The 14,203-nt window shown below is 52.6% G+C and overlaps 1 protein-coding gene across 1 annotated transcript in view; it reads right to left on the bottom strand.

Annotated features, from left to right (window-relative positions):
• Positions 1-14,203, bottom strand: part of MROH5 (maestro heat like repeat family member 5) — a 65,682-nt gene that overhangs the window by 5,354 nt on the left and 46,125 nt on the right. Inside the window, exons 20-25 of the mRNA XM_012806998.1 lie at positions 9,704-9,857; positions 8,275-8,456; positions 3,197-3,202; positions 2,704-2,841; positions 2,180-2,294; positions 1,217-1,360 (exon numbers count right to left, since the gene is read on the bottom strand). Coding sequence (XP_012662452.1) covers positions 1,217-1,360; positions 2,180-2,294; positions 2,704-2,841; positions 3,197-3,202; positions 8,275-8,456; positions 9,704-9,857 — 739 coding nt within the window. The remainder of the gene's footprint in view (positions 1-1,216; positions 1,361-2,179; positions 2,295-2,703; positions 2,842-3,196; positions 3,203-8,274; positions 8,457-9,703; positions 9,858-14,203) is intronic.

The following is a 14,203-nucleotide window of genomic DNA, read 5'->3' as shown; positions in this document are numbered from 1 at the left end:
TGGATGGATAGGTGGGTGGAGGAATGGATGGGTAAGTGGACGGATGGGTGGGTGGAGGAATGGATGGGTGGGTGGAGGAATGGATGGGTGGGTGGACAGATCAATAAGGATGTTGTATCTAGTCTCTGCCCCCCTTTATTAAGCACCTACTATGTATCACGTGTTTTGCAAAAGGTTTTGCTGGCTGCTGCAGCCCTAATGGGTCTCTCCTCTTAACCATTTCAAGAACTGTGAGTCAAACTGAATTGGGGCGAACTAGACTGATGGGAAAATAAATGGCTTTAGGATCTATTTTGAGGCCATCCCTTCTGTGGCCTTCCCACAATAACACTTTGCCCCACAAGGCCTGATAAACTTCATGTTCACACAGCCTCCTCCAATAGCAATAGAACCAGGGACTGAGCATGTCATCTTCCTCTGGGGTCTTAATGCAGACCCTGGGGTAGATGAGAGGAGCCACACCCAAAGGGGCTACACTTCCTGATTAGATGAGAGAATCTGTCTCTAACTTGACCTTTCATTATAGAGTTAGCTCCTGGAAGGACCCACACAGATCCAGGCATCAAAGGTTGCTGCTGGTGAGCAAATGGCTCAGGAATGGCAGGGACTGGCCTCAGTGCAGCCCCCTTCACTTGCCTACCACCAAGCAGGTGCCGTCACCACTGCCACTTTACAGACATGCACTCTGAGGGCCAGAGAGCTGGAATTCTGTCTGTTGGAAGGTGCTGGAGTGTGGACAGGTCCCCACAGGAGGGGCTGTGTCAGGAACTGGAGCCGTGGGTGGCGTAAGGCCAGACCCGCAAAGGCAGCATTCTGGCCTTTCTCTTCCCCAGCTGCTCATTATGGGGTGTGGTTGTTGTGGTGACAGGTGAGATTGGCTGGGAGTGGACAGACAAGTCAACAACAACATGGGGGCCCACCCGCAGGAGCTGCAAAGGAAGCTCCCTCTGGGCCAGGCTTGGGGGTCATCTGGCAGCTCCCTGGTGTGTGTGGAGGAGACTGTCCCCAGGGAATAGAAACTTCCACCCCTCCTATAACCTGCCCTATTTTATAGATGAGGAAACTGAGGCTCAGAGAGGTGGAGTGGGGAGTCCTAAGCCACACTGAAGTGGTACCAGAGCTGGGGTTCCCGATCAGTGGCCTCGTCCACACTGGAGCACCTGGCTGCTCTGTGGAGTGGGGGATGTGCACCAGCCATGCGCCTTGAGGCCCTTACCTTCTCGGGGCAGAAGAGGATGTTCCCCAGGCCCTGCAGGCTCAGCACACGGACCTCACAGCTGGGGTCCCTAAGGCCTCGTCCCAGCACTGTCAGAGCAGCCTGTTGGGGGAGGACCTCCAGGAGGGCAGGGCTGTAGAGGAACTGGGGGCGGGGGGGCCAGGAGGCAGATGGTCACATTTAGTACCCTTTCTGGGGAACCTGTCTCCGTGTTGAGGGGTGGGGTTCGAGGACCAGGGTCTGGGTGAGGACTGGGGAGGGTGGGTGTTCAGTACCCTCTGGGTATCTTAGTTAACCGGTACTTGAAACCTACCTAGTCCAAACTTTCAGTATACATCTGGGGAAACTGAGGCCCAGAAAGGCATTAGGCCTCACCTAAGGTCACAGAGCAAGGCTGGGGCCAACTTATGTCAGTAGCCTGGCTCAGGCGATACTGGGGGATAAAGCCTTAGGAGGGGAGCCCAGGCAACCCTGCTGGAGGGGTGGGGCAGCACAAGGCTGACTTGGGTTCCCCTGACTGGTGTCAGTATGCAGAGGACACACTCTGCCTGCAGCCCTGCCACTGCTCAGAGCTAGCAGCTGCAAAGAAAGCCACTTTGCAGTGTGTGGCCGGCTCCGACCTTCTCCTCCCCACTCCTATCCCCAGGGAATAGAAACTTCCACCCCTGAAGAATGGGGCTGAAATTTGAGCGCAGGTCTGCTTGAATCGTCAGTGCTGCTTTAACTCTACAGAGGTTGTGCCAGTGAGGGAGGAGCAGAGCGGCAGTTTCCCTGAGGCTGCAGGCTAAGAGGGGCCTGAGAGCTGGGAGAAAAGCCAGGAGCCCAGGATGTTGGCCACCATGCAGAGCCCAGAGCAGGGAGGCTGGGCTGTAAGGGGTCTGCCAGCTTGGGGCAGGATCTGTTGTGGGTTCTGCTGGGTGTTAGGAAGTTAGAGGAAGGGGCTTAGGCCCACTACACTCCTACCTCAGTGAGGATAAGGATGGCCGCCTTCCTCTCCCGCTCCTGGGGGCTCCGCAGGCTGGGCAACAGCTGGTTGAGCACTGCCTTGATCTGCTTGCAGTGGCTCTGCACCATGGCCCTGGGGGACAGGGCCTGGGCTTGTGGTCACTGCCCTGAGCCCACCCTCCCATCACCACCCAACCTAGGGGGTCAGTGGTCAGGAGCGTCCTGCTGTGGACAGGCAACTCTTTGAGCCTGTTTCCATGCCCCTCCCGTCCCCTGGCTGCCCATCATGAGCCAGTCCTGGGCTCGACACTGGGGGACACAGAGAGCCAAGTACAGCCCTTGGTCCCTAGGAGGTCCAGGCTAGGGTGAGGGCTGGGGGAAGTCACCTGGAGGCGGCTGTGTGCGTGTGTGTGAGTCCCAGTGGTGGTGTTCACGGGCAGGCCCAGGGGCCTGAGAGTTGCTGCAGAGGCCCCAAGCTTCATCACTGCTGTCCATACTCCAGACCCTGAGGCTCCCGCCGCCTGCCTTCACCCTACCCATACCTGGCGAGGAGGCACACACCCTTCGGGTAGGTGTGGATGGTGTCAAAGAGCTTCCAGGCGCCCTGCAGCTCCAGATGGGCGAAGTCATGCCAGTGTCCTGTGGTGGACAGCAGGCTCTTCAGTGCCTCTAGTGATGTGCTGTGGTCAAGAAGAGGGGGGTAGGGTCTGCCCACGGCCATGAGCAGCTATCTGGGCCTCTCCTGCACCTGGGAAGGTCACCCAGTGCCCCAAATAGAAAGGTGTCTTCCAGCTCCTGCCCTGGCTCCAGGGTGTGATGTCCTGATATCTCCCTGTGGCTGGCTCATCCTTGCCCTCATTCAACATGAGAAGTTGGGGCCTAGGACATGGAGGGGAGCAGCATGAGCCCACCCAGACCTTGGGCCTTGCTTGGCCAAGACAGGAGCAGAAGGACCAGTCATTGTGTGAGACTCAGCGTGCGTTCGGCACCTGGTGAGGTGCTCATGGAGCCTCAGAGAGGAGGCGGTGCTTGCACCTGCAGCTGGATTAACAGGCCAGAGACAGCTGTGGAGCTATCTGGGGACCAGTGATCTCCCAAGTCATAAGATGGAGAGGATCAGGCTGAGCTTCAGGGGTAGTGACTCATAGATGAGGGTGAGGAGTGCGGAGGGGAGCAGCCGGGAGGGAGTAGGGGCTGGGTGTATGGCAGTGAGGAACCCAGAGTAGGGTCCATATGTGACTCACGGGGTGGGACCCCTGCTCTCAGAAGACACGGAGAAACCTGTTGCAATAGCCACGCATGTGTGTGATGGAGAAAGAACAGCATAGATGGCAGATGGTGTAGTCATGCTAGGTGCTCACCTGTCCTGTTTCAGGCAGCTCTTTACTGCCACTCCAGTGCCACAAAGCAAGGAGCAGTCTATAGAGGGGATGTGTCCTATCATACAGACTGGCCAAGGCCACAGAAGTGGGGTCAAGCCGGGCCCTGGCTCCAAACTTATACATCAATGTCACTGTCAGGTCTGGCACTGCCCCAGGCACTGAGTGCAGTCCTGGGACACAGGCAGAAAAACTGAGACTGCAGGCTGGGGAGTGCAGCCCTGGCCGGCCAGCTTGTCCCTGTTCCGGCAACCCTGCCTGGTTGCTGTGAGTACACTGCCCTGGATGTGTCAGCATATCCTGGAAGGAGGTGTCAGCTTGGACCAGGCAAACAGATTTGCAAAACTGAGCATCAAGACATGAAATGCCATTTTGTGAAAGTCCCCAGTGATGCCAATCCAAATGCCGGCTGGCTTGTCCTCTGCCCTAAGCTGTGCCATAGAAAGAGGCAGCATTTTCCAGGTCACTGGCCTTAGTCATAAAATGATGATGGTTTTTGGAAGGGACTTTGCTCACTGTGGGGAGTCGGGAAGCTCTGGTCCTGCGGCCTCAGGATTCCTTGTCCTTCAGGATTGCTGTGTCCCTGCAGCCATAGCAGGGCTCCAGAAAGATAACATCCAGCTGATTTGAGCACTCTTGAGAATCCCTGCCCAAACTCGGGGTGAATCACACTCCCCTGCAGATTCCAAAAATGGAAAACCACCCTAGAGTGTGACCCCTGAGCCGTGCCCAGGAACATGTGTCACCCAAAATCCACAGGGCGCCTGAGGTGGAAGAAGATGGAGCTCCTCAGGCCCACACCCTGCCGCAGAGGGACTATCCTCTGTTCCTCCTGGTGCCAAAGCCGTGCCCTTCCTTCAGTCTCTTGGATACTTGGGCATCCCCGTGATGCTGCCCTATACTCAACCAACTCCCCTTCCCCAGCCCTGACCCTGCAGAGGACAAAGGCTCCTGAGAAAGATGGGGAAGCCATTTGCTCCCTGAGGCCGGTCAGACCCCAGCCTCTCACCTCTGTCGTCTCCCCACCCTAGCCACTGTCTCTGCCTCTTCTGCTTTTACTGTGTTTCAAATCGTGGTAAAATACTCATTGCATATAGTTGACCATTTTAAGTGCACAGTTCAGTGACATTAGCACATTCATAATATTGTACCAACATCACCACCATCCGTCTCCAGAACCATTTCATCTTCCCAGACTGAACCCCATTAAATACTCACTCCCATTCCCTCCTCCTCTGGCCCCTGACACCCACCATTCTACTTTTTGTCAATGAATTTGACTTTTCTAGGGACCTCATGTAAATGGAATCATACAGTCTTTGCTCTTTTGTGACCGGCTGGTTTCACTTGTCAGAACACCCTCCAGCTTCATCCGTGACATAGCCTGTGTCAGAATTTCCTTTCTTTTTAAGGTTGGATAATGTTCCATTGTGTGTGCACAGTGCGTCTTGTCTGTGTGGTCATCCATTGGTGGGCAGCTGGCTTGCTTTCACCTGCTTCCACCAGCTTCCAAGCTGCTATGAGCAAGGGAGTGCCAATACCTGTTCCAGGTGCCTGCTTGCAATTCTTTTGAGTATAAAGTCAGAAGTGGAATTTTTGAGTCATATGGTAATTCTGTATTTAATTTCTTAAGGAACCTCTCACTAGCAGTTCACAAGGGTTCCAGTTTCTCCACATCTTTGCCAACATTTCTTTCCTTTTCTTTTTTTTTTTTTTTGATAGTTGTCATCCTAATGGGTATGAGCTCCCCACTCCTCTTTCTTTCTTTTCTTTTCTTTTTTTTTTTGAGACAGAGTCTCACTTTGTCACCCTTGGTAGAGTGCCGTAGCATCAGAGCTAATAGCAGTCTCAAACTCTTGGGCATAAGTGATTCTCTTGCCACAGCTTCCCGAATACCTGGAACTACAGGTGCCTGGACAACGCCCGGCTATTTTTTAGAGACAAGGTCTTGCACTTGCTCAGGCTGGTCTCAAATCTGTGAGCTCAGGAGATCTGCCCCTTGGCCTCCCAGAATGCTGGGATTACAGGCATGAGCCACCTCGCCCGGCCTCTTCCTCCTCATTCTATTACAAGCCTTTGCCCGTTGGCCCAGGGCCAGAGGGAAACCCTGAAGATGACCGAGAGTGAGGATGTGGATTGTCCTTGAAATAAAGAGAAGCAAGGTGCCCCGTGAGAACTAGAGAGTGACACCCACATTGGGTGAAGTGGGAGAACAAGAAGTCCTTTGTGGACAGGAGGGCAATTGGCTGGAGAAGACCCAGCTAAGAACTGACCCCTACGGGTCAAGTCTCAGAGGAAAAGGGCTTTGCTAGTGAGAGGAGCAAATCAGAGGGAGGGCCCATCAGGCAGGGCTGACAGCAAGGAGGCAAGTGTCTGGCCCAGTCCCCACTGGTTGGTCCCAGGAGCTGGCCTAGCTGAGCAGGACATCAGCACCCTCAGGTGCTCAGGCCTAGTACCACCATGCCTGGAGATTTCCCAGACTGCCCTGGTCCTGTGCCAACTCCACCTTTCTGGGGGCACGCACAGAGACAGTGGATGTCTCAGCAGGGGATGTCCCGATCCCTTCAGCCCCTGTTTCCCGGACGGAGTCACAACAGCCTGTCAGGTCCTGGGGCACCACCACACACCTGGGTGATACTGCTCTGACAAACCCAGCCTCCCACCTACCCTGACGGCTGGTGTGGCCACTGTCGCCTGCCCAGCACCTAGGTCCCCTGGGCAGGGAAGAGATGCCCTGGCCCAGTGCCACTCCAGCCAGGGCAGGGGAGCCAGGCCTGGCCAATCAGAGCCTCACAGGCACCTGTGGTCAAGATAATTGGCTCTGAGCTGGACATGTGACCCAAGGGGGGGGCAATTAGAAGCAGAGGACCATGTCTAGGGGAGAGTTTTTCCAGCTGCTGTGGCTGTGCACCCCGGGGTGATGGTGAGAAGGGGTGGTGGTGCGAAAAGATGCTGGGCATGGACATCTCCAGCCAGGCTTGGTCACAAAGTGACTCAGGCCTTGGGAGCAACAGACAGATGTCTCTGCTGTGTGGGGGAGCTCGGGTGACAACAGATGCCCCTGCTCTATGGGGGAGCTCGAGACAGACAGACAGATGCCCTCCCCCCATGAGGGAGCTTGAGAGAGACAGATGCCCTTGCTGGATAGTGGCGGCTAAGCGACAGACAGATGCCCCCCGATATGGGGGGGGGAAGCCCGAGAGAGATAGAGGCCCTTGCTGTGGTGGGGGGAGCCTGAGAGAGACAGATGCCCCTGCTGGATAGTGGCGGCTAAGCGACAGACAGATGCCCCCAATATACGGAGGGGGGAGTCCAAGAGAGACAGACGCCCCTGCTGTGGTGGGGGGAGCCTGAGAGAGACAGACGGTGTCCTTGCTCCCCAGCATCTTCTGGTCTCGGTGCAGGCAGTCAGGCAGGTAAATGCTCACATCCAACAGATGTGAGATGGTGACTTGCTGGGGGAGCCCCGAGTGGTGGTGCTGCTGCTATCTGCTGTCTTGGGGTCACCTAAGCAAGGTCACAGGTGACCACAGGCCTGTGGGAGAGGTGGAGGTTCCGGGGAGAAACATCCAGGAGGGAGAGAAGCGGGAGGATTCCTGCCGCTCTCTCCTAACCCTCCCACGCTCAGGGCGGAGAACGTTTATTAGCTTATTAGGGAAGATTCATGCATTTTGCATGGTTGATCTGAATAAAAAAGGAACTTTATGCACATTTGAATTCAGGGGCAAGATGAGAAGAAGTGACTTTTTTTTAGTCATTTGCCTTGGGGAGAGCTGTTAAAACTGACAAATTGCGTGAAGCACATCATAATACAAACAAATGAGAAGAGTTGGCCCCAGTGGTTTTTAAAGACTTTGCTTGTTGGAGTTCTGGAAATGTGAGCTGGTGCAGAGGGAAGATGAAAGCATTCAGCTTTACTGTGGCCTGAATATGGCAGATGGGGCGGGTGACCATCCATGAGGTCAGCACAAACACATGCTAGGGTCCAGTGAAATGCTCGAGGCGACCCGGAAAGGTGTCTGCACCTGTAATGTAATGGCTTGTGGGGGCCTTGCTGTCAAGGCCAGCTTCACACGGTCATGCTGTGTGGCTCAGGGGAAGCCATGACCTACTCTGAGCCTCATTGACTCATCTTTGAAATGGGAAGATGACATTCTTCTTGAGAATCTTTATGAGGAGTATACTGGGGTAAGACTTGGTGCATTGGATGGCTCCTGTCTGCAAGTTCTGCCCCTGAGTGATCCCTGTATGGTAGTGACACTGTCTCTGCCTTAGGTGATGAGTGGCTAGGACATGTTCGCTCTTTTGGCTGTCCATACTGACCCTGGCCCTGGACAGTGTTTGGGGTCATGACTGGGGTTGAACTGTGTCCCCCTAGAAGTCAATCACAGGTACTTATTTGGAGATAAGGTCTTTGCAGATGTCATAAAGTTGATATGAGGTCATTAGGGTGGGCCCTAATCTAGTCACCAGTGTTCTTGTCAAAAGGGAAAATTGAGACACAGGCACACAAAGGAGAAAGTCAGGTGACAATGGGGCTTCATGCCGAGGAACACCCAAGATTGCTGGGAGACAGCAGAGCAGGAGGAAGCCGGGGAGGACCTCCCCTCAGAGGGGCATGCCCTGCTGTCAACTTGACTTCAGACTTGCTTGAGGCCATGAGTTCCCAGGGTCTTACTCAGCCCTAAAGGCTCTGTCTTTGTCTGGGCATTCCTGTAGCGCAGGGGGCCTTACCTCTGGGGGCCAGGTGGGGCTGCCTCTTGGGCTGGCTCCCTGGGCGGGGTCTCTGGGGGCAGGTCCAGCTCCAGGATGTAGTGCATCTGTGTGACAAGGGCTAGCAGGAGCTGGGGGTAGGCCTCCTGCACTGCGTTCTTGAACTCCCGGGCAAACTGCAGCTCGTGCAGCGTGTTCATGGCCTGCGGAGGCAGGATGGGTGGGGTGAGGCTCCCACCCACTAATGGACTGGGGTGCAAAACTCAAGTCAGGTGCCCAGACGATATCCCTCACCTCAGGGCCTGGCCCTTTCTGGCGTTTTCTGGACATGCCACTGTGGTCACCCACTGCTTGACAGAGCCTCCTCCCTGCTGTCTTCTTCGGATGTGGCCTGACCCACCCCCTGCAGACCTCCTGCCACAGCCCAGGGACTGCCGTCTGCTCTGCACTTGGCTACTGTCTGCGGGGTTAGCGGCTTGGTGTCTTGCCCCTCTACTTTGTTGCCCTGAAGGTGACATCCTGCCACTGGGTCCCACTGTCCCCCCCACTCAGCAATGTGCCTGACACATGACAAAGTCCCTGGAGGGCAGCGTCAGCCACAGCCTCCAGGCCCAAGGCCTGCCCTGTGGTGCAGTGGCCTTTAGTCTCCGGATGGGGGCAGCACTGAGAAGGATAAGGCAGGGCAGTGCTGCGGGGAGGGCCACCCTGCTGCCACCCAGGTGGTCTGACCCCTGCCCTGCTTTGCTGAGGTGGGAGTTGGGGTGGGGGAGGAATGCTCCCTCTTGCTGTCTTTGTTCAGTCATCACCACACCCCGATGTAGGTAGCAACCTGTCTGGGGGCTCCAGGAGGGGGGCAGCTATGGGCTCTGGGCCTCTGCTCAGGGGACTTTGGGGGTAAGGACTCAGCCTAGAAAGTTCCAAACAGGGTTGGAGGCATAAGTGCTGCCTTGGCAGAGTCCAGCCACGGGGGCCAGATGAGGCTGCCTTAGGAGGTGAGCTCCTTGCTCTGCGGGCATGCAAGCAGGGTTGGGACTGTGAGGAGAGCTGTGTGTGGACTCCTACAGGAGGTGAGCTGTAGGAGGCAGACCTTAGGACTCCCTGCCCCCAGCCTAGGCATGGGGGTGGGGCTTCAAGTCTCTCATGTCCTTCCCTCTATCTGAAGCCCTCCTCCGAAGATGACCACATGACTGACCTCTTCCCAGCACCCTGGGACTGATTCACCATCCTGATTCACAGAAGGGGTGGAGCCTTGGCAGGAAGTGGGGGCTGGGCCCAGGGCCTGTGCAATCACTCCCCTGGGCTGCCCCAATGCTGTTTCCTCCAGACTGGGGCCAGGCTGGGCTTCTGTAGCCTGGACGTGGAGCTCCCCTTTCTGTGGTCTGGCACATAGTGGGTGCTCAAGTCTGAACATAGACTGAGTCAGGGCCCAGGGGTGGCAGCAGACACTCACGGCCAGAGAGCGCAGGTAGGTCTTCTCCCTGTTGCCACTGTCACTAGCACTGGTAGGCAGGGGCCGTTGCTGCAGCCAGGCCAGCAGTATGGCCAGTACTAAGTGGCTCACCGGCTGCTCGGTCCCCAGAGCCTTCCACAACTGGAAGGCATTGCTGTGGGTAGAGACGGTCATTGAGGGTGGGGCTGAGCTTGGGCCTGCCTGGCTCAGCCAAGACAGCAGGCCACATGACATGGGTGCTGGGAGCAGGAGCCTGGGGCAGGGACTGGGTCCTGAGCTGGACCCTGGTGGGTGGGGACTAAGGGGTGGATAAGAGCTCTGTGGGCTGGTGGGGAAGGGGAATGGGGATAGGGCTGGACAGGAGTGGCCTGGGGATGGGTGGCCCCTGGTTCCTGCGCCTATCTCTTGACCACACCAGCTGCTTCCTGAGTCTTTCCAGTTTTAAGATCTCCCCTTCTCCTCTTCACCCAGATTAGGCGCACTCTGTACTCACTGAAAAACTGCTTGTCACCTTCCACTGCTCCCAGGCACTGCAGCCAGAGCTCTAGCCCTCCGTAAAGCCACCACCCCCACCCCAGGCTCTCTGGCCTACAGCTTTGCCTGACTTTCTATGTCCTCTCCTGCCTCAGGGCCTCCACACCCACAGACCTTATGCCTAAAGCATTCCATCACTGGCTAATTCCCACTCAGTCTTTAGGACTCAGCACAAAGTCACCTCTTTCTAGAAGCCTTCCTTGACCACTCCTCCCTCCTAGTCCTGGGCTTGCTGGGGTCCAGCTCCTCCCTCCCAACCTGCTTCACCACAATATGTGCATGGAGCTTGTAGTCTGTACAGTATCCCCATGCCCATTTTGCAGATGGGGAGACTGAGGACCAGAGAAAGAAGGCTTGCTTTGATCAAGGCCCTGCCTCATGGCTGGGGACAGGACTGGCAGTCAGGTGTGTGCAGTGCTGTGGTCTTTTTGCCTGGGTAGGGAACAGAAGGGATGCCCTGAGATATTGGTGACCATAGCTGTCTTCTGACCTAAATGGTCTTTGGGACTGACTGATGGGTAAGGGTGCTTGTGGGGCAGGAGGTATCCTGGAGTGATGGGGTGGGGAATAGGAGGATTGTAGTGGGGTGGCTGAATGACCCCCACACGTGCTTTAAGATAGAGTCAGAGCCCCCATCCTTAAGGCTCTGGGAAGCTAGGCCCATTTGACCCATGGCTGGGTGGGCACAACAGTTCAGAGGACTCTAGGAGATTCCAAGGTGTAGTCTTCAACCACCTAGAAAGAGTGGGCCTTGGCACAGAAGGGTGTAGGCTCAAATCCTCACTCTATCTTGTGCTGCTGTGTGACTTTGGGCAAGTCCCTTAACCTCCCAGGGCCAAGAAACAGAGAGATGAGGAGAAGGCGACACAGGAGACTGAGCAGGAGCAGCCAGGGAGGCAAGGGGTCCTGGAAGCAGGAGCAGGAAAGTGTTCCCAGGAGGGGAGGCTAACCAGTTGGGTCAGATTCTGCTGACAGGTCATGTTTGGTGGGGACAGAGAACTGACCATTAGACTTAGCAATGTGAGGGTACTGGCGACCTTGACAAGAAGGGTTTTATTATAGTGGTAGTGGAGAAAGTTAGATTCAAGTGGGTTTAAGAAGGAATAGGAGCCACAACTCACAACAAAAAGATAACCAACCCAATTCAAAAATAGAGAAAGGGCTTAAATAAACATTTCTCCAAAAAGGATACACAAATGGCCAAAAGGCACACGAAAAGCTGCTCAACATCATTTGTCATCAGGGAAATGCAAATCAAAACCACAATATGTCACTTCACACCTACTAGGATGGCTGTAGTCCAAAAATGAAAAATAACAAGTGTTGGTGAGGATGTGGAGAAGCTGAAGCCCTCGTACTTTGCTGGTGGAGATCTGAAATGGTGCAGCTGTTGGGGAAGACGTATGGCTGCTCCTCCTCAACATGCTGAGCATACTACTACCATATGGCTGGCAACATCACTCCTAGAGATACACCCAAAATAACTGAGAGAAGGGACTCCCACACAGACATGGATACCAATGTTGACAGCAGTGTTGTTCACAGCGGCTAAAAGGTAGAAACAAACCAAGTGTCCACCAGCAGATAAATGGATAAACAGAATGTTGTCTGTACATTCAATGGAATAGTACTCAGCCAGAAAAAGGAATGAAGTTCTGAAACGTGCTGTAGCCTGGATGACCCTTGAAAACATGCCAATGGAGAGAATCCAGACCCCAAAGGACAAATGTCATATGGTTCTACGTACCTGAAACATCTATGAAATATCTAGAACAGTCAAATTCTAAAGACAAGAGGTTATCAGGGGCTAGGGAGAGGGGAGAGTGGGGAGTGATTGTTTAATGGTTACAGAGTTTCTGTTTGGAGTGATAAACTTTTAGAATTAGATAGTGGTGGTAGTTGTGCAACACTTGTAAATATAATTAATGCCACTGAGTTGTACACTTAAAAGTAGTTGAAATGGCAAATTTTATGTTATACATATTTTACTACAAATAAAAAAATAATGTGATATACCAAAATCATTAAGTTATATGCTTTAAATGGGCAAATTGTACAGTATGTGAATTATATCTCAATAAATCTGTTAAAAATAAAGAAATGAGAAGACTCCTGTCTTCTAGTAATGGTGCACTAAGTTATCTGAATAAGTTCATCCATTGAAAACCACTAAAAAAGGCTGCATAAAATATAAACAAGGGTCCTATCAAAGTGTTACAGAGATGATAAGACTATAGGAATGGCAAAGCCAATGTGTGGGGAACATGATGACCCTGAGAGGTAGGGGACATGAGAACTACTGATGCCTTGAGGGCATGTGACAGTCTTGGAAAATCAAATCCTTTGTTTTGACAGGCTGGGGATTAAGGGGCAGACATTGAAGCTCAGAGACTTGGAGAGATGGTTAATCTAATAGGAGACCCTCTTAGGGGTCAAGGAGATAGAAGTGCCCAAACCTGGGCACATTTGAATTGCCTGGGGACATCTAGGGGATCTCAGGCATTGGATTTGGCTTAAGATAGTCTCGGGCTCAAGTGGCCTTAGGTGGTTGGCAGGGGCAAACGCAAATTCCCTGTGGAGGAAAATACTTTCATTATAGGCCTTGAATTATTCCCATTCCCCCTTAAAAAAACAAAACAAAACAACATTCAGAACATAGACAAAGATAATCAGACATGCAAAGAAGCAAGACTCCATAGGTGACATTCAGCAAGAACAGCAGATAATCAGTGCCCAGTAATTAGAACCATCAGACATGAAGTATAAAGCAATTATTTGATTATGAATAAAGAAATAAAAGATAAGCTTAAAAATGTCTCCAGGGAATTGGTTCTACAAATAATAACAGCAGATTAGAAAAAGAAAGAAAGAGAAATTTTAGAAATGAAAAATAATTAAATCTGAAGTTAAAAACTCAATGAAAAAATATAACATCAGATTACACATGGTCGAGGCAGAATTAGTGAACTGGAAGATAGCTCAAAAGAAATTATTCAGAATTCAGCACTAAGGACACAAATATGGGAAAGCAGAAGAGAAGTAAGAAATTGTGCTCAAGTTTTCTGTTTGCCCCTTTGGATCTAGCCTCTGTCATTCCCAGTACCCCAGGACCTATACAGACTGCAGGACCTATACAGACTGCATCAAGAGGCTCTCTTGTTCTCTGGCTTCCAGTTTATTTGGCTAATGGCAAACATTGGAAGGATGGAAGATGGGAGTGGAGTGAAGTCAGGGTCTTATATCTCAGGCTCCCTCCCTGCTGTGGCCAAAGGACAGCTGTGTCCCTTTGTCTTATGGCCTCTCCATAACGACATCCCCTCTCAGTTCTGGACCAACTCCCTGCCCCTTTATGTCTGGAAGGTGGTAATGACTCAGCATTGTTACTATTCCCAAGGGGACTAGTCCGTGCCTTATCAATCACATTAAACTTTGCCCTTGGCAAATAGTTCTTCTATTAACCTTTTGTCACATCAACCAGGTTGAGTGTGTTATCTTTTTTCTGATAGGATTCTGAGTGATATTAAAATAGAGGATACAGTGAGCTATTTAACATGTCTAATCAGTGCCCTGGAAGGAAAGTGAGAGAGAATGCAGGAGAAGCACTATGTGGTTAGATAATGGCTAGGATTTTTCCAGAAACAGAATATTCCAGAATAAGAATAGAAGACAGGATGAACAAAAATAAATTCTTTCCTAGACATACCATGATGATATGTCACACAAAGAAACAAAACAAAACAACAAATACCACAAAGAGAATATGGTAAACAGCAGTCACAGAATAAAATACATAGTACCTTCAAAAAAGCAAGTCAGATCAACAGCTGACTTCTCAACAGTAGCAAAGGAAGCCACAAGCCAGTGACAATGTAATCTAGGTGTGGTGAAAGAAAATAACTGCCAACCCAGAATTCTATACCCAGTGAAAATGTCATCTAGGTGTGGTGAAAGAAAATAACTGCCAAC

This window comes from Otolemur garnettii, unplaced genomic scaffold (assembly GCF_000181295.1).
Source record: "Otolemur garnettii isolate 467f Iridium unplaced genomic scaffold, OtoGar3 scaffold00062, whole genome shotgun sequence".
Lineage (NCBI taxonomy): Eukaryota > Metazoa > Chordata > Mammalia > Primates > Galagidae > Otolemur > Otolemur garnettii.
Note: the sequence above shows the minus strand (reverse complement) of the source record. Positions and strands in the feature narration are given on the sequence as shown.